This window comes from Cheilinus undulatus, linkage group 11 (assembly GCF_018320785.1).
Source record: "Cheilinus undulatus linkage group 11, ASM1832078v1, whole genome shotgun sequence".
In the NCBI taxonomy this organism is placed as follows: Eukaryota; Metazoa; Chordata; class Actinopteri; order Labriformes; family Labridae; genus Cheilinus; species Cheilinus undulatus.
The window spans coordinates 15393853-15417256 of record NC_054875.1 but is presented as its reverse complement, the minus strand read 5'-3'; the positions used below and the strand labels follow the sequence as shown (position 1 = coordinate 15417256).

The window sequence follows — 23404 nt, the reverse complement described above, 5'->3', positions numbered from 1 at the left end:
AAAAAGTGCAGCCAAGTCACATCTCTTTGAGATTTGGTTTCATAGTCCCTTATTTTCTCAGACAACAAACAAAAAAGTATCACTTGGTAAACCTTCTTTCAGTTGTATTACTTTATCCTCCGTGGAACTGTATTTAATTTTTTAAAATAAAAAAATCTAAAAAAGAAAACACAAAATATACACAACTCTAAAAACTAACAGATCAGCCACAGCTCATGGAAAAACAGGCTTTATTTTTGGACATCTTTTTGCTTAAAAATGGACAAACCAGACACTTTTTTTCACAACATGAAAGGCATCAGAGGACTCAATCGCACGTGCACTGATTGATAAATGCTTATATTCCTTTCTTCACACACAAACAGTTACATTAACAAAGATGATGCATAGATGACACTGGAAGGAAGACTGATGGATCCCTGGAAGTGCAGAGTGTATGTTTGTGTTTGTGTGTTTATTTTTAAAGACTAACTGGAGGGTCTAGCTAGTGTTTGCATAACTTTTGAAGTAGAAAGTATTTTCCATCTGCAGGCTGAATGGCTGACTTCCTTTCAAAACAGACGCTTCTCATAACTGTGAAAAAAGAAGAGAAACACAGATCATACACTATCCTGATGCTCCCTGAGGTTTCCTGTTAAGACACACTGGAGGAGCTAAAGAGGAAGTTAAATGAAGGTTTGAGTGGTTAAGGGGCGGGGCATGAAATGAGAAAATTACAGAAAAACACAAGTTTATATGACATTTTGTGTATGTACCTGTGCAGGCTGTGGACTCCCCCCTCCATTTGAGCGGACATAGTTCTCTTTTCAAACTTCAGATCTCCAGAATACATCATGGCTCTGCAGGGAGGAAAGAAGACCACTTGATAACAGGGTCACAAACCACAACCAAGTACCAAAGCTAGAGTACTGTTCAAAAATATATACTACAAACGATCTAATCCTGCACACTAACAGTAATGAAGGTTATTTAAACAGTATATTAAAAGGGAGCAATAATGTACAAAGCTGGCTGACAGCTGAAAGCATGCTGTCATTAAAACTAAAACTGTTATATCTGACAAATCCACTCAACATTTTTGTTTGTTCCAGATCCTTCAAAGTTCTGAAAGCCGTGGTGATATGTGCGCTCAAGTGTTTTTACCTAAGCTGTGTGAGGCTCTTGGATCCAATGTCCTGGCAGGAGTGCTGAGTACCAGCCAGCAGGTAGGGAATAAACTTGTGGATGGAGCCTTTGTCCTGTACCGCTCCAGAAACCCCTTGTGCAACTTTAATCTTGTCACTCTCACTGAGAGGAGACAGGAAGGAACAGGACGGAAGAGATATGATGAAGTTAATCTCAGTGAAAATCAAAATTAATTTTATACAGCCTGTGTACAGCCACCTTGTGGCTGACAAGAAAATATCAAATAAATTAAAAGTTTGTATCTTAAAAATAATCAGGTAATCAAGATCTACCATTTTTAAAGTATTCCTGGCTTTATGTCTGCCATTCTATCTCTTTGTCGGCTTTATACATGTATCACAGCCACAGGATAGGATGTACTTGGATTTAATGTCTCTATATGATTATAATATTGTGTTTTTCATTTTGTTTTCATTTGGAGCATTACTGACTTTAAGGATACTCTCACACCTAACTTCTCAGATCAGTTTGCACTGGTGTGAAAGCTGTCCATCAAATCCTGGAGCAGACTAAACAACTGTAGCGAGAAAGCTTGAAAGCAAGGTCTTGTCTCCTTTTATTCAGATTCTGGTGTGGTTTGATTGTAGTAAGAACACAACCTCAACCCGACCCAAAGGCAGGACAGGACGCATTGCCGTTTTTGGATTAAACCAATGTTTAATCCATGTTTAACAATGCCTGGTTAAAAACATCGGAAAAACAAGCATATTTTTAACTTGTCAGGCTGTTATCTGTATCAGAAATAAACCAGTAATGAACACCCAGTGTTATCCACACTGAGTTTTACCTGGGCATCACTCCCAAGTAATCTGGTACTGATGGCCAATTTCTAGATTAGCCTACTTTTCGGGAAAATTATGCTATTCAACGAATATTTGTAAAATCTCTGTTTAATCATCTCCTTACTTTGACAGACACATACACAATGTGTTGTAGAGCATGTAGAAAAAAAACTCTCTTGTAGAGATGTAACAATATAAAAATTTAACATCACGGTAAATCGTGAACTAAAATATCACAGTTATCAGTATTACTATTTGTTGAAATTCTGAAACAGAACAGATGCATCATTTAAAATCATATCATCAAGTTTGACATTAAATAACACTAAAAATCAAATTAACAGCACAGAAACAATACACTTTTTGTTTGTAAAAATGTTAAAAGTAAACATGAAATCTTTATCAAATGATCATTAGTAAAGGTACTTTGTTAATAAAGCTGTCCAAGTGTTTGAAACTTTGATACTCTTTTGTTACCACATGCTTTAAACTGCATATTAGCCATCATTTTTTACCTCTGATTGGACAGAAAAGTACCAAAGTTACCAAAGAAAAGCAGATATGCGCATCTATGTCCAAAGCTCCTTATCAATCCAAGTCCTCATCAATAAAACTATTGATACTTTGTTGTTTTGTGGAAAGACAAATAACCCATTTTAATTATAAGTGTACAAAATGAGTAAATATTGAGTTATAAAGTTAAAAAGGTCCTGATTCCACCTGTTACATCTATTTTGCATTGCTGAAAAGTAAACACATTTCTCATCCTCACTGCTGTATTCATTTAAGTTTCTCGTCAAAACCGGAAGTTTCATTTTCTGGATGTTACATGTGACCATATGACAATTTATTTAAGCTACATTTGTGTAATTGTTTTTTTTTCTAACTGTCCTTGATCATTATTATCATAATTATTAAAGTCTGTTGCCTTGTTGAGTTAGCTAGTTGATTTCAACACTGGATAAATACTTTTAACTAACAGGTGCTGCTTCAAAGTTTAGGAGTGTTTTTAAGAGCAGAAAAGAAGCAGCTAAAACCAGTGAGTGCATGCTTTTCCTACAGTCTGTATTTTTTTCTTTCCCAGTCGAAGGTAGGCTACTACATTTTGGTTTAATTTGATTCATAATACTGATGTGTTTCGAGCTTATGAATTGATTGGCCTAAAGCTAAAGTGTTCTCTAGGCCTGATCATCTATCTTTGTCTCTGCTCTGAACTCAGGATATAAGTGGTGCAGACAAGAGCAGAAGGGAGACACAGGGAAGCCTCCATCCTCCTGAGGTATTTTACATCTATGTCAACCTTTTTTCCCATTCACTTCAGTTAGCAAACTTACATAGCATGCTGTCTGGACATTATTTACCATGATCTCAAAGTGTGGTTATCACTAACGATTATAACAGTAATTAAAATATGAACAGAATGATAACTGTAGGGGAATTTTATCCTGGTTAAATTGGTAACCGTTTCATCTCTGATCTCTTGTTATGGAACTGTTTCTATAAATCTCTCCTGAATGTCATCTTCTGCTTCTTCAAGTAAGTGCAGCTGGTTGCAACACATTTAATTTGGTAATCTTATCACATTTATTGAGTTTTTACAGGTCTACATGATGTAAATCAGATAATCCTTATGCACTTGAAATGATAGTTTAGATTTATTTGTCACTCAGAATTGTCTTTCATATGTATTTATCCAACATTTTGTTCTGCTTACAAATGTCCATGAGTGAACACAGATCAAAGATGACGCAAATTTGCAACACTTTAACAAACTGGTCCATGGTTCAGACCCCAGGGGATGAACTGTGTGTGTGAAAATGCCTTAAGAGTGAGACTCCTGCACTCTTTTTAATTAACCTGCAGAAATAAAGTCAAGCATACAAACCCCATTTGAACTCTGATCAGGTTAAATGGTTATACTGGTCCCTAAATCCTTTTCTGACCTCCTAAATATTCCTCAATTATTTTTCCACTCACTTGTAAAGCATTTTAAACTGCAATTTCATTTTTCTGGAAAAAAACCCTAATAAATATTCAAAGATTGATACAGGTTTTGCTTTATTGTACCTGAAGTATCTGGTCTGAGAGCCCAGGTTTTTGTCCATTGCATCCAGGGAGCCCATGCCCCGGTATTTCTTCAGCCTGATGCCATCAGAGAAAAAGTATTCACCAGGAGCTTCGCTGGTGGCAGCCAGCAGAGAGCCCATCATGACTGGAGAGAGACAGAAGAGTTAGTATTAGGAAATGATTCTTAAATAATGGAAAGTAATAATGGGAACTCAAAGGCTTAACTGGGGTGAAAATGGAGGAAACATCAGTCCTGTTATGCTCAGTTAAACAGTTTCACATGGAGGGTAAATAATATAAACCAAAACTTGTTCTCTAACCTGAGTTTATCTAACCCATCTTCAAAACATTCAATCCACTCACTGAACTCCCAAACACCGACTGTGAAACGCCCATCACTTCATACCTGTGGATGCTCCCAGTGCCAGAGCTTTGGTAATGTGTCCAACAGTCTGGATGCCTCCATCGGCGATGACTGGCACCCCAAATCGTCTGGCGTACTCCGACACCTTGTAGACAGCTGTAGCCTGGGGTCTGCCGCACGCCAGCACTGGAGAGACAGAGGGGGATTAAATAATGTAAATAAAATAAATAAAATAAATAATAATCATTTCTCTTATTCAAACAATACCAATAATATTAATAAAATATACATAAGTGGTTTTCTTAAGGCTCTATTCTTGATGCTATGATATCAGAGCAGGTATTGATATTGTTTGATTATACAAGCATCATATTTATTACTACATCTCTGGCCCTGTCACAACCCTTTAGGAAATGGTCTTTACTAGCATCAGCTTGCCATTACAATCAGTGTTGACTTGAGCTTAGGACTGTTAATTTTCATGTAAAATGAGAATAAGGAAATTGAATTTGTCATTTCAGCAGACAAATACCACACGACACTAAGACCCTGAAAGCATCCTTTTTTCCATCATTTACACCAACACTGTCTCCTCATCATTAATTTTAATCACACTCCATTATCTTTACCAGTCATCTTTTACACCATCGTGTACTCGAGCTGACACTGAAACACTGCCAACAAAGAGAAATATCACAATTCCTTTTTTTACTACTGAGGTTGCTCTGCTTCCTTTTAGCTCAGGGCCGCCCGGTACTTCCCAAGTTAATGATCCCCCCCCCAAAAAAAACCTCCACCCTTACACTGACAGGTCTGATCTAACAAGTAGTAAATAAAGCTTTTTATGAAACAGCCGAACCTGATTTTAGATTAATTCAGCCTGAGGACTCTACGAGAACAGAAAAAGAGTGGCTACTTTGCAAAGCTCTGCTTCTTTTGCTTCTTTTGGATTAATGTCAATTACAAACAGTTTAATTATGTAAAATGTGAAGTCAATCATGATTATTTTTCACATATCTGCATGTCCCAAGACACACAAACAAAGCAAATTAAAATAAACAGACAAACAAACAAAACAAAGCCAAAGATTTAGAGGCCCGATTTCTTCTCACACACTGTTCTGCTTCGACCACACGTGTGGTGCTAAAGTGAGACCAAATATTTGTGCTAATCAAATTGATATGATTAAAGTGCTGGGTTTAAAGACGAGGTTTCCTTAACATTATCAACTTTTTTTCCACAGTACCTTATTAGAGTGAACAAAAAAAGCTCTTCTGCTATCTTTAGTTGACACACTTTGCTTTTTTTAAACTGTGTTGTTTTTTTCCACTGATGGCTACGGTCAACACCTACGCCATAAATACAGTCGTCTTAGATGACTCTTATAGCTGCCAGTTCAAGACAGAATATTTACACCCGCTTTGCCTGTCCTGGGATGTACAACACAGGTGGAGGGGCCATTCTCTTATGCACCATCACAGGGATAATAGGGGGAAGATGGTGGCAGCAGTGATAAATGTCTGAGTCTGGAGGGTCTATCAGTGTGGTGTGTCTATGTACTAATGCAAGGAGAAGCCACAGAGGGACACTAATGTACGTTGGAGTGGATACAAGGCTAAATGACAGTGCTACTCCCTTACAACAATTCAACTTATGCACTGCTACTTTTCACTACTTTTATTTAGCCGTTTTAGAGTTTAATGTGCTCTGTTCTTTTTTTTTTTTTTTACCTCTGCTGACTTTGCTGCCTAATTTTACTGTTTTAACTGCTTTGTTGTCTTTGCTGCTTGTGAAGCACGTTGTAACTTTGTTGTAAAAGATCTATAAATAAAGATTATTGTTGTTATTATTATTATTTACATACTCATTTTTACAATGTGGCTTAAGAAATCGGTCCAGAAAATAAATGTCTTGGTTAAAAGTAAAGACTATAATGTTAGGACTTAACCCTCGGTCCCTACTACGTCCGTTTTGAGGACATTCATCATTTTAATCATCGTTTTTTTTTTTTTGAGTTAATAGTCACATTTTTATAGATTGCGGCATCAAATTTGGCCAAAGTTATTATTTTTCTTCATAAAAATAAAATAAAAAATAAAAAAATGAAAACCGTGTCACCCATAGAACGCCCATGACGCAAAATAGCTACATCCACCCTTGTTTGTCCGAAATCGGACACATAGACTTCCATTCAAAACACGTTTTTTGAGTGTGTGTCTAGGGCACCAAAACAACTTTTAGCACCCAATTTTTTGCGGTCAGTCGATCACCAGGGATCTAAATTTCACCATTAAACAGTGATCCAGCGGATAGTGCAGCGCACCATTTTAACCCTTTCAGCAGCGCAGACATTGTTTTCCTTCCATGCGCTCAGAGTGTTTGGCGCGCTATTTCACCCGCTAAACATAACCAGAATTAAATGAACCGATTTATGCCACTAGATATGGATGTCTGAGAGTGGGCTAGATATGTAAGGAAAAGTCTGTGGGCTCCTACGTGTGTGATCGGGTGCGAATCTGCATGCATGTTTACAAGCGGACATGCCGTAAGTGAAGTGTTTACATTAGGATATGTTACCTGTAGATTCTGCAGCCTGGGACTAAGAAAGAGGGGACATTTGGAAAATTTCAACTTTGCCCTCACTTCAAAGCAAGTGGATTAACAAGCATGAGGATGCACGGGTCCTTTCGATCAATAGGTAAGAATATATCATATCTCAAAGATGCAGTAAATTTATATCTGCGCGTAATTGGCATATTTGTGGTCACATTTTGGTTAGAGGTGGAAATGCGCGTGTTCGTGGTTCATATCCTACATATATCCTCTAATTCTTCATGCCTGTACATAAAATAAACCTAATATGAACAAATGCATTCACTCATTAAATTTGGTAGAGGAGGAAGCGCGAGAAAAGGAGGGTAAAACTGGCGTGTTTTACGCACGAATGGACTCATCTGTTTAGCATGGACGAATCCAAGTCATAGGCATAGTGTACAATAAGTGGCATTAAAAGGGTGTAACATTGAATTAAAAAAAAAAAAAAAACTTCAGTAGTCAGGGTTGAATTTGTTGAAGAGATCTGAAGCAGTGAAAGTTTTTAAAAAAGTTGAAAAATTTGTATTTTATGAACACCTTTCTGCATGTCCGTTTTCAGACAAACAAGGGTGGATGTAGCTAAAATATGGCATTCAGCACTACAGAAAAAATTTCAATGCATCAAAATCAATTTTACTACTCATCATTGGCATGGCCCAGACTCTATTGAAAAAAAGATTTTTTCTAGATCATTTTATATGGGAATTATGGTGTTTTTGTGTTTTTTACCATAAAAAATAGCAGTGACATGGTGTACAATAACTGGCATAAAAAGCATGTCACATTGAATTTTTTAAATTTTTTTTTAGTGGTCAGGGTTGAAGTTGTTGAAGAGATCTGAAGCAGTGAAAGTAAAAAAAAAAAGGTTGAAAAATGATTATTTTATTAGCACCTTTCTGCATGTCCGTTTTCAGGACAAACAAGGACAGATGTAGATAGAAATTACAAGGGACCGAGGGTTAACTGACAAAAATGTTTTTGAGTTCTATGTAACTAAAACCAGACTAAAACGTTAGAGAGTAAAACTGACAATATGACTAAAACTAATACATTTTAATCTAAAGACTAAGACAACATAAAAAAATAACTGACAACATTAATACTACCACAATTTGCCAAGATGCTCTCTGATAACAAGATATTTACAAATCAAAACATACATATCATGACTACTGGGCAGACAGCAAGAAATTTAAGAATTAATAAGTAAACTGAATCCGTCAATAATCAAAAAGATTTGATTCGGCCACACTCCTGGTCCTAACCAGCTCCTGGTTTACTAACTTAGCTAAACAGAGACACCCTGTGGCTGCCCGCTGTGTAAGTCACTCTGATCTGCTTGCTCCAAACACTGTGTTAGAAATGATGTTAGAAATGAATGAGAGCTGTTGTCTGAAACTGACACAGTGGTGAGATTCCTGGTACAGAAGCAGCACACAGAGGGTTTAGACTTAAACCAGCCACTATCTGACCAATGGTACTCATAGACAACCAAAGGACACACACAGTGTCTCCATGTCAGGATCAGAGACCAAAGGGTCAGTAAAGTGGGTGGAGGAAGAGCAACATTCAATCGGTATGATTGACAGATTAGTGAGGACACAGGATCAAGCATAAAACCCCAAACCCCAAAACCCCCAAGCCCAGCTCTCAACACAAACAAATAAAACCCACTACCACTACTTCTACTGATGCAAAGCTGTTAACCAATCAGTGCAGCAGGCTGTGAAGTGGGGGGCGGGCACACTGTAACAACTGAGCCTATCAGATTCCAATGCAGGCTGAAAGTTTTGGGGAAACTTACTGGAGTATCCCGTAACAGTGGTAGGGGTTTTGGGGCTGTGGAGCTTTATTGCTGGTGGTACACTGAGGGGAACTGGACACAGACATACACAGACCCATTCAAAGACCACGTAATGAGGCAGAGAAGACTTTTAAAGGGAATGAGGGAAAACAGCAAGGTGAAGATGACAAAGGCAAAAAAAACAGAATGAACAAGACCAAAAATTGAATGATGTAAGAGTCTTACACAGGATGAAGGGAAAACAACAAGTACAGAGACAAATAAATCTACCTTATATGACTATGAAAGTCAAAACACAATCATCTGCATCTCCATTTCTATTTAGAATAAAAACCCAGAGCTAGAGCTCATCGTTGTTACAACAAAATAACTACTTGGAAACTGACTCCCAAAAACCCTGACTACATAGTTCTGTCTTTCCAGATGGCCACTATTTCAGATCAATCTTTGTACCTGTCTTAGCTTGTTTAACAGAATCCACTGAACACCAACCGACCGTAACGTTCATTTTTAAAACCAGCATGACTTGCAAAGACTCTCAAGGAGGAGGAGCCGGAGCCAGACTTCCCAGAACAAAAACACCAACTCACACTGCACCTGAAGCAGAGAACATATGACACACCCCAGACTACCTGAGAAAGAAGATTTGCCTCACAGCCTTTTAAAGAGAATAGAATACAGACTTACTAACTCCCACAACACAGAGTGCTAAACCAAAACATTTTTTGTGCTATTAACTGATGTCCTGTTGTTTGGCTCCAGCATTTGGAAAACTAGACACAGCTTAAGATATTCCTTTAAAAAAAATCAAGTTCTTCTCTTTTTTTTTTCCAACAGGTTGTCAAAAACTTTAAGAAACTACACAATAACTGACAGTAGCTTTGTGGCTGGTTGTGCTGAATATGTAGGTCATTCACTCACCTTCCTGTGTGATGCAGATGGAGCCACTGCCCATTCCAACTCTCAGAGCGTCTACTCCTGCATCGATCAGGTTCTTAGCCTGAGCTGCAGTCACCACTGCAACAGATAGGAGGAGACAGAGAGGCCGTTAGAGCTGGATAGTGACAATGCTCTTATAATCTGCTACCTTTAAACCCTTAAAACTCATTTCATTGTCATATGAGGATCAATAAAGATCACTGTTTGGTAATCTTAAATGTGTTCCAGGTAAAGACAAATGTGATTACCATTCCCTCCGATGACCTGAAGGCTTGGATACTTTTCTTTGATGTATTTGATCATGTTGATCTGGAAGATTGAGTTTCCCTGAGAAGAATCCTGTAAGGTACAGAACAATCACTTAACATAGGTTTGTACAGATCATCATCACACTGTAATTTTATATACAAAACTCAAACTAAAACCTGGTTTAAAATTAGTTAATACAGATGAAATTAAACTCAATTGATTTTTTTTTTCTTTTTCAAAAAGATAACTGTCATCCAGAAACTAGGGCTGGACAATTAATTGAATTTTGATCCTGATTTCAATTTTGGCTTCTCATGATCATAAAAACATTATAATCTAAGAAAAACGATTAATGTGTGCTTCAAAGAGTATTCTTGGGTTGTGTTTTTGGCTGTGTTATTAGTATTTTTTGCATGTTGCAAATTTTGCAAGTTTTACAGAAGTGCATGTAGATTGGGTATTTATTTCTATTTATTGTTTTTCATTGCTATTATTTAATATATTGTTATTATTTTACTTGTAACTATTTTTTTTATTGTTCTTTTAAGTTGTGGTTCAATAAATACTCAAATGTTGAAATCAATGAATAATCATGTTTATTAATCGTGATTTCAATATCAATCAAAAAAATCGTGATTATTATTTTTGCCATAATCGTCCAGCCCTATCAGAAACATCACTGTTAACAGTGTGGTGACAGCATGTTTACATGCAGTTCAGAAAAGTCAGATTATTGTGTCAGCCTGACTAAAACCAGACCTTTAAAGTGTATGTGAACATGTTGCTCTGACTGAAATTGCCATAATTTAATTTCTCAAAGTCTGACTATCACACCTAGATAATGCAATGAAGAATAATTCCCTCTTGCATGTATACACCTAAATTGGACACGAGTTGAACTAAATACTCCACAGTCTCCCCTCCAAGCTTTGAATTGAAAGTTAATGAGCATAAATGCCAAGTGTAGCAGGAGTCTTGTCGTCATCTGCCTTTGGGTATCAACATAAGCTAAAGGTATGCAGTTATCTCCTTAGTACCTGAGGTAAAGCATTCCAAGTCTATTCACCTGACCAGATAATATTATCAATGTCTCTTAAAGCTAAAGACACTTTAAACCAGTTTGTAATTACACAAGAGTCTGCTTCACTAAGGTTTGTACTCATGTCCTCCTTACCAGTACAACTACATCCACCCCGCTCTGCACCAGCAGGTCCAGACGGTACTTGTCGTCGTTATGGGTGCCGATGGCAGCACCACACAGAAGCTGTTTGCGGGAATCTTTGGAGGCCAGAGGGAAGTCTCTGTTCTTCTTTAGGTCTGTGCGAGCAATTATGGACACTAGGGAGTCCTCTTCATTCACTATGGGCAGTTTTCCTGCAGAGCAAGTGTAGAGGTAAGCACCTACATATATTCACACCTGGATCTGGGTTAATCCCCCTTCTACCATCTTTAAAAATGAAACTGTAAACAGAGTTCTTAAAATAGTCTTTAATAGTTTTTCCCCCCTAATTAGGATTAATTAATCCTCCTGACCTTTCTTACTCCTTTGGAGGATTTCATTAGCTTCTTTTAGTGTCACTCCAGCAGGGGCCACCACAAGATCCTCTCGCTTTGTCATCACCTGTAAAGATGGTGAGATCCAGAGCATTAATTAACAAAGCTTCTAAACTGAATACAGAGAAAAGTCATTATTCTGGGAGGTTAAAACCTTAAAAATATGGTGCTACAACAGAGACCAGTATATAAATAAGAAGAGAGCTTGAGATATGCAGGTTTTTTAAATCTAACTATACAATAATAGTGAAAGCTACATTCAGAGTCAATTGTCTGGCAACAGTAAGCTAATTGTTTAGTGCAATCATATTTATATCAGGGACATCAAACAACTAATTTGATTTATAATCAACTGCAAAATTTGGATGGATTAATCGAGATCGATCACATTTTAAGTGGCATGCTTAAAATTAATTTATTTTTAATTTAAAACACAAATTTTGCAAGTTTTCCATGATGACGATGTGAGGCTATTCTTATCAGTGCCTTAATTCTGGAATCAAATGAATACACAGATTTATTTTATGATCCTATCTTTTAGATCTATCATTTAAATGCTGCTCTGCTATACCAGTGTGATCTGAACCCATAGCTTAAAGGTAGGAGACAGCTTTAAAGTGTTTATTCTGAGAAATGCAGTGTTAAACATGGTTAAACAATAGGAAATGTAGGTTGAAAATAACTAACTGGTGTCCAAAGATCCCTGATTTGCAAATTTCAGCAGTTCCAGTGTAGCTGCTTTTGCTGTGTTAGTAGTCCAGTTAAAGTTAAATCATTAGCTTCACCACTGAAAAAAAGAAACTTGAAAAGTAAAGGAAAATGGCAAAAGGGAACTGAACAGTCCGTCTGTCTGTCTGAAATGAGACGTTCATCTATTTTTTTTACTTTAATGGGAGTACGAAGACACTATGATGAGTAGAATACAGCTGCAGACCTGCTATATCTTCACTACAATGTGACTAAAAGGACAAAAAAAGCATGGGACTGATGCAATTTATTTATCTTTTCACATTTTCAAAAGTTAGAAATAAAAATTGAGTTGATATCAGACATTAATCTTATCAGTGGGTTAATGCCAACACTCCTACTTTAATACTTTCAAAGTATCATACTATGACCTTCTAAACCTGACTTTCTAGATAATATTTTAGATGTCTGAAGCTCCTGAGGAAGTCATGAAATACACTGACATTAGTATTGATATTTGTATATGACCTGCTACGGCATCAAGATTGTATATTCCTATACTGAGTTACTATATATTAGTAACGCCCAAAATTGCTGCTGGGTAGATGTCTGCTGAACTGATTGATAGTGAACTGTAAAACAGCCTTTTTCACATGTCCAATGGCAGAGATTCTAGATAAGCAACAGTTAAACTGTTTAAAAGAAAGCTTTTGAAAGAAAGTTTTGCTAAACACTGCTTTAGCATAGAATAAGAGCAGAAGAGAGATAAGAGGTACTTCTCTGTCCTAAGAGATCGTGTTGTCACCACAAAGTCTAAAATTTGTCCTGTGAGAGACCTTTAATCAGAAATTAAAAGTCCCCCACAGGGCCATTAATTTCTAATCGTTTGTGTCTTATCTCAAAAACAGATCTCTCTATCACTCTAAAAAAACTGGCCCTACATTAATTGGCTATCTACTAAAAAATCCTCTTGCCCAGACCCATTTGGATCCAGACTTAAACATCCACGTAAACTTAGTCATGTACATGTTGCTAATGACTGAGGGTTTGGGTCCAATCACACTCACCTCACTGAGTGGCAGGTTATGATCTTCCTCCTTCAGGAAGTCGATGTCTCTTGAAGAGATGATTCCTACCAGCTTGCCGCCCATTTTACCATTGTCTGTGATAGGGATACCACAGAAGCCATGGCGAGCCTTCGCCTGGAACACATCTCGTACACAGTGATTGGGACTCATTACCACGGGGTCAGTGATGAAGCCCTGCTCATAACGCTGGAGGGCGAAGGGAAGGGAGAGGGTCAGAAAGGATGGATGAAAAAGGATAGAGGGGTGTGGATAAAAAAAGCACAAAAGGGAAAACAAATTTAAAGGGGATGGATGGAGATATAAAGAGGATAAAAGGACAACTGTAACGGAATCAATAAAGGAGCGTTGGATTAAGAGGAAGCTAGCAGTTCTTTGCTACAATCTAAGGCAGCAGAACAAGGGGAACTGGTGTGAAACACATTTCTACAGCTTTAAAACTGACAGCAGTCAATAAAAATAGAGAAAAGAAAAGACAAAGAACACATGATGTGAGAATATGAGAAATGATAGACATCGAATAAATGGAAATAATTGAGAGAGGACTTTGACAGACAACACAAAAGCTGAGAAATTCAAGGAAAGTAAAGAAGACATTAAAATGACTGAACAAAACAAAACTAAAACATAACAGCCATCTCACTACCTTGACTTTGCGAACTTCATTGGCCTGAAACTCTGGAGTACAGTTATGGTGGATGAAGCCGATACCACCTGTTAGCTGGAAGGAGACAAAATGTGAGTTAACATCAGTGTGCTAATAATTATAATCCCAGATGGTTATGCTTCATACTTACTGCCATAGCAATGGCCATGTTGGCCTCTGTGACGGTGTCCATAGGTGAGGATACAAAGGGAGTTTTCATGGTGATTTGTTTGGTTAGAGCTGAGGTCAGGTCCTGGACAAAAGACAACAGAAGGATATTAAACATTTATGGACATTTTATTACTCAGAGAAATTTATCCTAAGAAACAAATATTAAGAAATGTGCAGTTGCATGTACAGAAATAAATAATGTTGGAATCTTGTTTAGCTGTATTTATATATGTGTTTATTTATCACCATAAAGTCAGACTTATACAATGTTTGCTAAGCCTAAAGTTACAGTTGAAAAATCCATTTTTATTCTCCTGAATCGACACTCAGTAACCCATCATGACAAAGTGAAAACAACATTTTACAATATCTTTCAAATTTATGAAAAATAAAAAACTGAAATATAATATTTACATAATTACTCAGACCCTTTGCAAAAAGACTTGGAATTTATCTCAGGTGCCTCTCATTTGTCTTGATTGTGGCTGAGATGTTTGTACACCTTGACTGGAGTCCAACTGTGGTACAATAAATTGATTGGACATTTGGAAAGGCTCACACCTCTCTTATAGGGCCTTACAGGTGGCAATGCATATCACAGCAAAAACCCAGGTTCTTCCTGCAGAGCTAGAGACAGGATAGATCTGGGGATGGCTACCAAAAATTTCTGTTGCCCTGAAGATTCCCAAGAGCACAGGGGCCTCCATAATTCTCAAATGGAAGAAGTTTGGCACAACCAGGGCTCTACCAAGAGCTGGTCGCCTGGCCAAACTGAGCAATCGGGGCAGAAAGGCCTTCGTAAGAGAGTGACCCAAGAACCCGAAGGTCACTCTGACTGAGCCCCAGAGATCCTGTGTGGAGATGGGACAAAGTTCTAGAAGGAGAACCATCACTGCAGCCGTCCAGTGATCCGGGCTTATGGCAGAGTGGCTAGATGGAAGTCTTTCATCAGTGCAAAACACAGGAAAGCCCGCTTAGAGTTTGCAAAAAACTCCATGTGAAAGCCAAGTGGCATCAGGCTACATAACAAAATTGAAAAAAAGGAAGGGGGTCTGAATACTTTCTGGATCCATTGTATACCACAAGTTTTGCACTGATCTTGTATATCTTTAATAGCATGCTGGCTCTTCTATTATCAATAATAATTTTTACTTCCGGTCTCACCAGCAGATAAAATATGTCCCACTGTGAAAGTGGCATCTGCTGCTCAGATTAACTACACCAAATAAACAAAAAATCTGTTAAGTTTAAGAATCAAATGCACAGTAGGAATGGATGGAAATACAGTAATATTGTATACCAGGGGTCATTAAAAATAGCCACGATATTGCCTGAATTACTGTCATGAACACAGTGCTGTGTAATGAACACAGACTCAAGAATATGTCCTTTTGACCCCTGCATTACCAGCAAAAGTGATGACAGAACTCGTGCAAATGATGTTGGGCAAATGTTTCAAACAGTTAACCTATCAGAAAAAACAACCCACTATTACATGCTGCATATGCTCTTGCTCGGCACTGCACTACATGACACAGCACTGCCCTATGGTCCTCTTTAAGGTCAACTGAAGAGGCCTTTTGGAGGAGAGGCGAAACGTCTTTAGAAACCTCAAGTAAGTCCAGCTGCCCTTTTCACAAAAGAATTGGATAACAATGACTTGGATGAATGAGAACTTACACAGACTCAAACTGTCAAACACTAGCTGCAATGCAATCCACGGCAATGTGAGTTAAAAACCATTTAATTGTCTTTTCTGGGGTAAATTAGTGATGAAAATAATCTGTTTGTTTTTGGAGATATCGGCTGCTGAGTCCTCCTGGCTAAAGAGGAAAAGGACCACCCTGACTGTTATGAACAAAAAATTCAAATGCCAGCATCTGTGATGGTGTGGGGGTGTATTAGTGCCCATGGCATGGGTAACTTGCACTTTCGTTAAGGCCCCATATATACTGAGAAGTACATGCAGGTTTTGGAGGAACATATGCTTTCATCCAGAGAACCATTTTTTCCTGTAACGTCCAATAAAGTTTTTTTCTATTTATTCATTTAATAGGGGCAGAGCACCTTAATGAACATAAGCATAAGAAACAAATGTAAACATGCTGGAGTTAGAAAAACTCCTCATTTATATTTGTTGTTCCTTAGCAGGTAACACATAAAAAGCTAGAAAAACAACACTTACAATAAGCAAACAAGCAATAACATTAATTAAAACTGTTTTAAGTGCATGGTATAAGGTGCCACTTAAAGTGCAAGGACTGATTTTCTGTGTGTTGCAGTCACAAGTCAAGTACCACAAATTATATAACAGAAGGAGCTTATAGTAGTTGGAACAGTTGAAAAAAATGGAAAAAAAAACATCAAAAACATCAGGACTATAAGAGTTTGTACATGATTGAATTACTAAAAAGTTACATTATTCACAAGACTATGAGAAGAGCCACTGGTATGACTATTTTTGTTTGTTTTAGGGTATGGCATTTTAAATCCATAAAGCAGGTTACAGGAAAGAGGATGTTATTTGCTGTATTGATTGTAAAGGTCTAGCTCATGGTGAAAAAGGTTAGCAAACTTTAGACTTTGACCTCTGTTGAACTTACAGTCCAGAGTTTGTTTGCTCACTTCGAGTCTTCTCTTCTTTTAATATTACACTACATTCTACAATGCAATATTGTCTAATTAATGTCATGGAAGGATGACACATCAAAAGCTAAATACTCTTGCTTTTAAATGAAATGCCAGGATTGACTTTAAATTCTGGGAAGCACTGATTTACTGCTCTGGCTTGTGGACACACTGTAAGTCAGATTCTGAGAATATCTGCTTATCTCCTCACTCCCAGCCCTGGACATCATTGCAGACACAGATTAGTTAAATACCACAACATCAGCTTTAACCAGATTTGTTAGTGTTGTGAAATGAAAAATGAAATATCAAAAACTCACCACTTGGTCTGATGTGAAGTCGATGTAGCCTGGCAGAATCAGGAAGTCACTGAAGATGAGAAAAGAAAGACATTAGGGCGGCAATGATTTGAGCCAAAGCAAGCCATGACATTCTTCATCTGAACACTCAGCAGACATTCAAATGTGAATATGATAATCATTTAAATTAATACCAGCACTAGGCTTCAGGATTAATTATCAAGATTCAGCAGACTTGACCGTACAGGTGAGAGAAGGAATGAGTAAACATGTATCCCACAAAACACATACTCTAAGTAGTTCAAGTCTGTAAACAGAGAGCTCCTTTTAGAAAATATGTTACAGATTTTTTTCGTTAAGAAACTTAACACCAAACGCATTCATTGAAAACTGCAGAGGACATGGCATGGATTTTTCTCAGGACTCTTCAGAAAGTCTCATCATGTTTCAGTTTGAGTGCACGTGTATGACATGTTTTACTAAGAACTTTTAGAAATGGACGTCATGGGGATCATGTGGCATGTGAATGTGTGGGACAGTGAGACCCATGTGGCAATGAGAAGGAAAAAAGGCCTCTTCAAGCATGTGACAAAAGTGAATGTCAGTCACTTAACCAACACTACTACTAGTAAAACTTTTATAGTACTGTCAATACACCTTTCAAGAAAAGCAATAAAATCGAGTATTGGAAGCCTGTTTATTTGTTTAACACTTTGTCATTTAGTAAGGGAGCATTTGCTAAGAATTGATGTTGTTATTGATTTTATGTTTTAAAAAAAGCTAAATCAATATGCTATGCTAAAATCTGACAAAGGTATATTTTCAACTAAGTTTAAGATTTATTAAACTGTAAACAGTCAGTAAGGACTTGGGCTGGGATTTGGAGGGTTGTCCCAGTCGGACCACATCTGGACTTTGGCCTGGTAGCTGGAGAGATGCCAGTTCACTTCCTGAGTACTGTCGAAGAACTGAACCCCCAACAGCTCTCGGCAGCGCTTCAGCAAGAACAGCAAGACCATCCCTCTGACATCTCTCTATTAGTGCATGTCTATGGGGATCCTGTTTGTGTATGTTTGTATGTAACTCAGCGTGTGTGTAGTATGTACAACAATGGGCTGTAAACTGGGAATGTCCCTTTAATAAAGCATGCTGCTCAAAATGAGTCTGGTTCTGCTTATTAAAGAAAAGTTTTTCCTTACCACTGACATTATGTTAAGTGTTGCCTGGTTCTGAGCTCATGGTGGATTAATGCTGGGTCCCATCTCTTTGCTCCTTGCAGTACTGTTTTGGTTTGTTTACAAAATCAAAGTGTAAAAGACAATGCCCATGGACATGCACAAGAGAAGTAGAAAGAAATTCCTGAGGAACTAGATGGGGTTAGCTAAATTTTTAAGGGGTCCAATGATAAAATGCAGACTGCATTCCCCCAAACACATGAAGAAGCACTGCTTCCTACATAACAGCTTACTGGGAGGGTAAAGCAACAGATTTTTTTAACGTGTGTACAAAAAAGGCATCCAACTACTATAAGATTGATCACAAGCATCAGATATTGAAGTATTTAACTCATGACCTTACAGTGCAATAATTTCTCCAAGGAAAAGGGATAAGGAGCAGGACAAACCAACAAAATGCAATCAGTCAAAACACCCTCCCCTCTGGAAGATGGAGTCACTCAAACATCCTTTGAAATACTGCTATTTAAAGATAGATAGCTAGCATTATAGTCACATTTTAGGACTAGAAAATGTATAGTTTTGCTGTTTTTTTCCCTGCTGTGGACATGATTTACACAGTATGGTGATGTGCTCTGTCTACACTACAGGCCAACTACAGCCAAAGATGAAAAAATTATTTTTTTAGAGTTTGATTTATCATTTCTGTAAGGATGTAAATTAATTATTAAGAAATGTCACAAATACTGGGAGCTGCACAGTGGCGTAGGGGTTGGCGCTGTTGTCTCACAGCAAGAAGGTCCCTGGTTTGCCTGGCCTTTCTTTGCAGAGTTTGCATGTTCTCCCTGTGCATGCATGGGTTATCTTTGGGTACTCTGGCTTCCTCCTATCACCAAAAACATGCCCGTGAGGTTAACTGGTGTCTCTAAATTGGCCGTAGGTATGCGCATGCCTGGTTGTCTGGCTCTATATGTCAGCCCTGTGACCAGTCCAGGGTGTTATCCCGCCATCCCAGCTAATGATGCTCCAGCCCCCTGCGACCCCAAATGGGATAAGCGGTATAGAAAATGGATGGATGGCCAAATACTGGGAGCAGCACAGACTGCCTAACCTGATGGTGATATCATGTGAAGATGACAAACAGAATCTGGGATAGCAGACGTAAAAAGTTACCAACATCAGGTCAGCATAGCCACTATCTAGGCTTTGTAGTCAACTAAGCACATGCTCTAAATAAAGCCAGGGTCCACACAGCCCTGCATAACAACACAGGAACGTAAACCAGGACCTAAATTTGGAACCAGTGTGTGTCCTGGAGGAATGTGTTCCCTTCTCCTTTCCACAAGGCTGCTATTCACATCACACAGTATTTTCACTTTCTAAACCACCTGTTTTTATCTACTCCCTATCATTGTAGGCTGATACTGTGTTAGACAGACAGGTGAAAACAAATCATCTCACAGTAGAGTTCAACCCTGTCATTAAACTTTACAGCAGGGCAATACATACATGTGTGTTTGTTCTGTTGCCAACTGTGATAACCCAGTTAATATAAACACTAGGAGCCTAGTTACATGAACTCTGTCCTTATTCCTAAACTTAACAGTGGATTTACCATGCAGCTTTAGCTTCCTTAAAGTAAGGGGATCTCATTTTAACACAGCAACTAATATACATGCTTTGGGCTGATTATAAATTTAACAACAGCCTGTCCCAAGGGACCACTAAGGGTTCTGTTCACAACAAACAAATAGTGGGTTATGATGTTGGCATTCAATGGGTCACCCAACCAGCTCTAGTTTTTTAGAGTTTATAAGCTTCACTCTGGTCAGTGGACAACTTACTCTAAGTGACAGTGGTTAAACAACATATTAAACAAATAATAAACATATTAATTGTTAATTCAAATGTTACTAGCTGTTTCAAACAGACAGTTATAAATGCCTTTCTTTTGTACATTTATTTTGCTCTTTTTAATTTAACTCCATAAATTTGAATACAAGAAAATCCATTCATACAATTCGCTGCCTAAGTATAGCAATGCCAAACAACAGCCAATGTGCACTGAGGGACAGTTAAGCTAGAGTTTACTAATATCTAGGACTTATCAATTTAAACCAAATGATGTACCTTGACATTTCTCACTGAATATCAATATCCAGGGATCCATCATACTGGATTTTGACAATATCTGATAAACCAATTAATTTTATCTGATACCAGTACCTAAATGTAGATTAGACCTAAAACCTCAGTCCTAAGCAAACACAATTTAAAGTTAGACGATGAATAAATGAATAACTTTTAGTCCTTAAACACATTTGAAAGTGTAAGGAATCATGATGACAAAAGAAAAAGACTTCAGCTGATTTAGATCTGTTGGTCCAGCCTAAAACTCCACTGATTGGTTCATATGGCCTATAGCTACAGCTGATATGGGCAAATTTTAAAACATCCGTTGTAAATATCGGCAGAAATCTATATCTCCCAACTACATACAGATAATATCTTGCTTTCCATAAATGTACATTTAGGTTTGTTTTCTGCAAAGAAATAACAATTGGTCATCATAATACCACAGTTATAACCTTTGATAGCGTTCAAAAAATCTAAAGATATTGAAACATGTACGATACCACAGCAACAAATATGGATGTTGTAAAGACCAAGAACTAGACATTTTTTCATGTTTAGTTATCAAACATCACAAACTCCTACACACCGTCTAAAATGTAAAAGACCATAAGTTAAAGGGATGCACAATATTATCACTATGATATCTGTATTGGCAGGTATTAGCCTAAAAAGTGAATTATTAGCATCGACAGATATCAACTTAAAATTTGAATTTTTCGAATGGGCAGAGATTAAAATTTCAGCCAGGATTTTGGCTATAAAAACCAGCCTTTATCAGCTGTAAATACTAGCTGAAATAACAAATAATTAGTTTTAGGTTGGACCAGCAGACCTTCATCAGCTGAAGTCTTCATTTGTTCATCATCATTCCTTACTCTTTAAAATGTGTTCCAAGGATTTAAATATCTTAATTTGTTCATCCACAAGCTTTAAATGTAACCAAAGTTTTAGGTCTGAACTACATTCAAGTATTGGTATCGAAATTGATTTATTGGCTAAAAATGTTTTATGTTAATATGGGAATATCTTACATCGGCAAGAATAAAATATCATGCATCCCTTATTATTTGAATTTCTTCTTTTATTCAAGCAGCATTTTTAACAGGGAAATGCCATTAATTTTAAAATGATATCTCCATGAAATAAATGATCAGTGGTATCAAAAAGTAAAGAAAAAATGTAAAACTTCACTTTAAGTGAATGATTTTCACTCACATTTTAATTTGGAGAAAGAGAATGAGAGAGCACCACATAAGTTGCACAAATATGTTGGCAACATTTGGAATGGGAGTCATGATTCCTACTTTTCCAAATGTTGCCAATGTATTTGTGCAACTTAGACTAAGTGCAGGAGTTTGCCTGAAATTACTGATAGTTAAAAACAATAAATTGTCAAACATTTAGTTTCAAAGATTTTTGCTGCCTTGACATCAAATAGGTACAGTTTTCAACCAATAATATAATTGTTCCTGAATTAGATAAGAGAATAAAATAATTCCTAATTTAGACCAAGCATTATTAATAGATTGTGCAGTGGTCAATAAGCATGGTTGCTGAGCACTAAGCATCTATTTTTTTAATCACCATAAACTGCATTGATATCACCGTCATCTTTTTATTAAAATAACCATATGCTATATGAAACTATATGTATTGCCCAGCCCTGACTGTATTGTACTACAACATGTCTCACGTTTCTGTTAGCACACATAGCTGAATTACAAAAATAACCCCTTAGGAAAACGTGTCACCAGGGTTGGTCTGTTTGACCCAGGGCAGAAGGATGAAATTATTATGGTGTCTTTACTTGTAAGTTAGCCCGTCTCCCCCGTTGAACAGCTGCTGTCCCGTTAGCCCGTCATCTGGGACGTAACCGGTCTGCCCGCTGATCAGGTAGTCCGCCATGACGTCAAAGTCTGTGATACGAAAGCACCTTGACAAAGCTAAGGCAACGAGTGAACACTAACACACAGACACAGGCAGGCCCGGTGAGAGACACCGAGAACTTTCCCTCTCGGTCTGGTAGCCGTTCAACTGACGTCCTGCTCCGCGCGCCTCTAAGGAGCTGGAGAGGTTCCTGCGGTTTAGCGGTCAATCAAACGGTGTAAACGGGACAAAAATAGTATTTTAAAAACGTCTCTCTTGTTCCGAGCCTCTCTGCCAGTCAGATCTATACGTTCAGGTTCCTGCAACTGCTTCTTTCCACACGTGCGTTATTCACATCTGACAGCGTTTCCGACATTGACGTCATCTCCGGCCGTCCCGCCCCTTCACAGAGAATAACGCGTATTATTATATAAAATGCCTTTTTTTGTTATGTAAGTCACAAAGGATACAAAAATAGCCTTTAAAGTCATACTAGAAAAAGATTAAACTACTAAATTAAATAATGGACCCTCGCTGACACAAAGTAGCCATTATAATAACCTAAGCACAACAGGTATATCATACACAATCTGCCATATGACCTAGTTTTTCAATTAATATTTTTGCCACTAATAATTAAAAATCTCAGAAATTTATTTTAATGCAGTGTGATGGACATTTTGCGCACAAATGGACAATATTTTCCAATAATCTAAACTGTATTTTACATCAAAACAGCCCAAACAGCAGCTGCTTTATATCAAGAAGACTCTACCTGTCCTTCTTTGGGATTACCACTTGAGGGTGCAATCTTCTTCACACTACATGTTGCTGAGTGAGGGGAAACAGGGCCACACACATAAGGTCAAGAAGAGCAGTGGAGCAGTATCTTGGCATGTTATTGCTCTCACTATATTAGGCGGTGGCAGCTACTGTGGTCTCTGTACCAAATGAGGTGCCAACCTGATAATGTCAAAGGTGGCCTGAGGTTCTACAGAACATTTAGGAGTGCAGTGATTGATCTGGCACTCTAAAATGATCTTAAATTGTTAAAATGATGCATTAACTGTAGAGTGGGTTCATATTATTTAAAGATGTGGGATCTAAGTCCTGACGTAATCCTCGACAGGAATATGCAGTTCTTAAATTAGAGTGCTTGGATTTAGCATGGA

The 23404-nt window shown here is 37.7% G+C and overlaps 1 protein-coding gene across 1 annotated transcript; it reads right to left on the bottom strand.

The window, feature by feature from the left end:
• Positions 1-213: 213 nt before the first annotated feature.
• impdh2 (IMP (inosine 5'-monophosphate) dehydrogenase 2) lies at positions 214-22591 on the bottom strand. Its single transcript, XM_041800174.1, has 14 exons — positions 22174-22591; positions 17077-17125; positions 14109-14210; positions 13958-14032; positions 13294-13500; positions 11519-11606; positions 11160-11359; positions 9985-10075; positions 9719-9814; positions 4441-4584; positions 4035-4179; positions 1144-1287; positions 756-839; positions 214-573 (listed from the first exon to the last, which is right to left on the bottom strand). Exons 1-14 carry the CDS (start codon positions 22269-22271, stop codon positions 552-554), a joined length of 1545 nt encoding a protein of 514 aa, XP_041656108.1. The 5' UTR covers positions 22272-22591; the 3' UTR covers positions 214-551.
• Between the last annotated feature and the right edge of the window lie 813 nt (positions 22592-23404).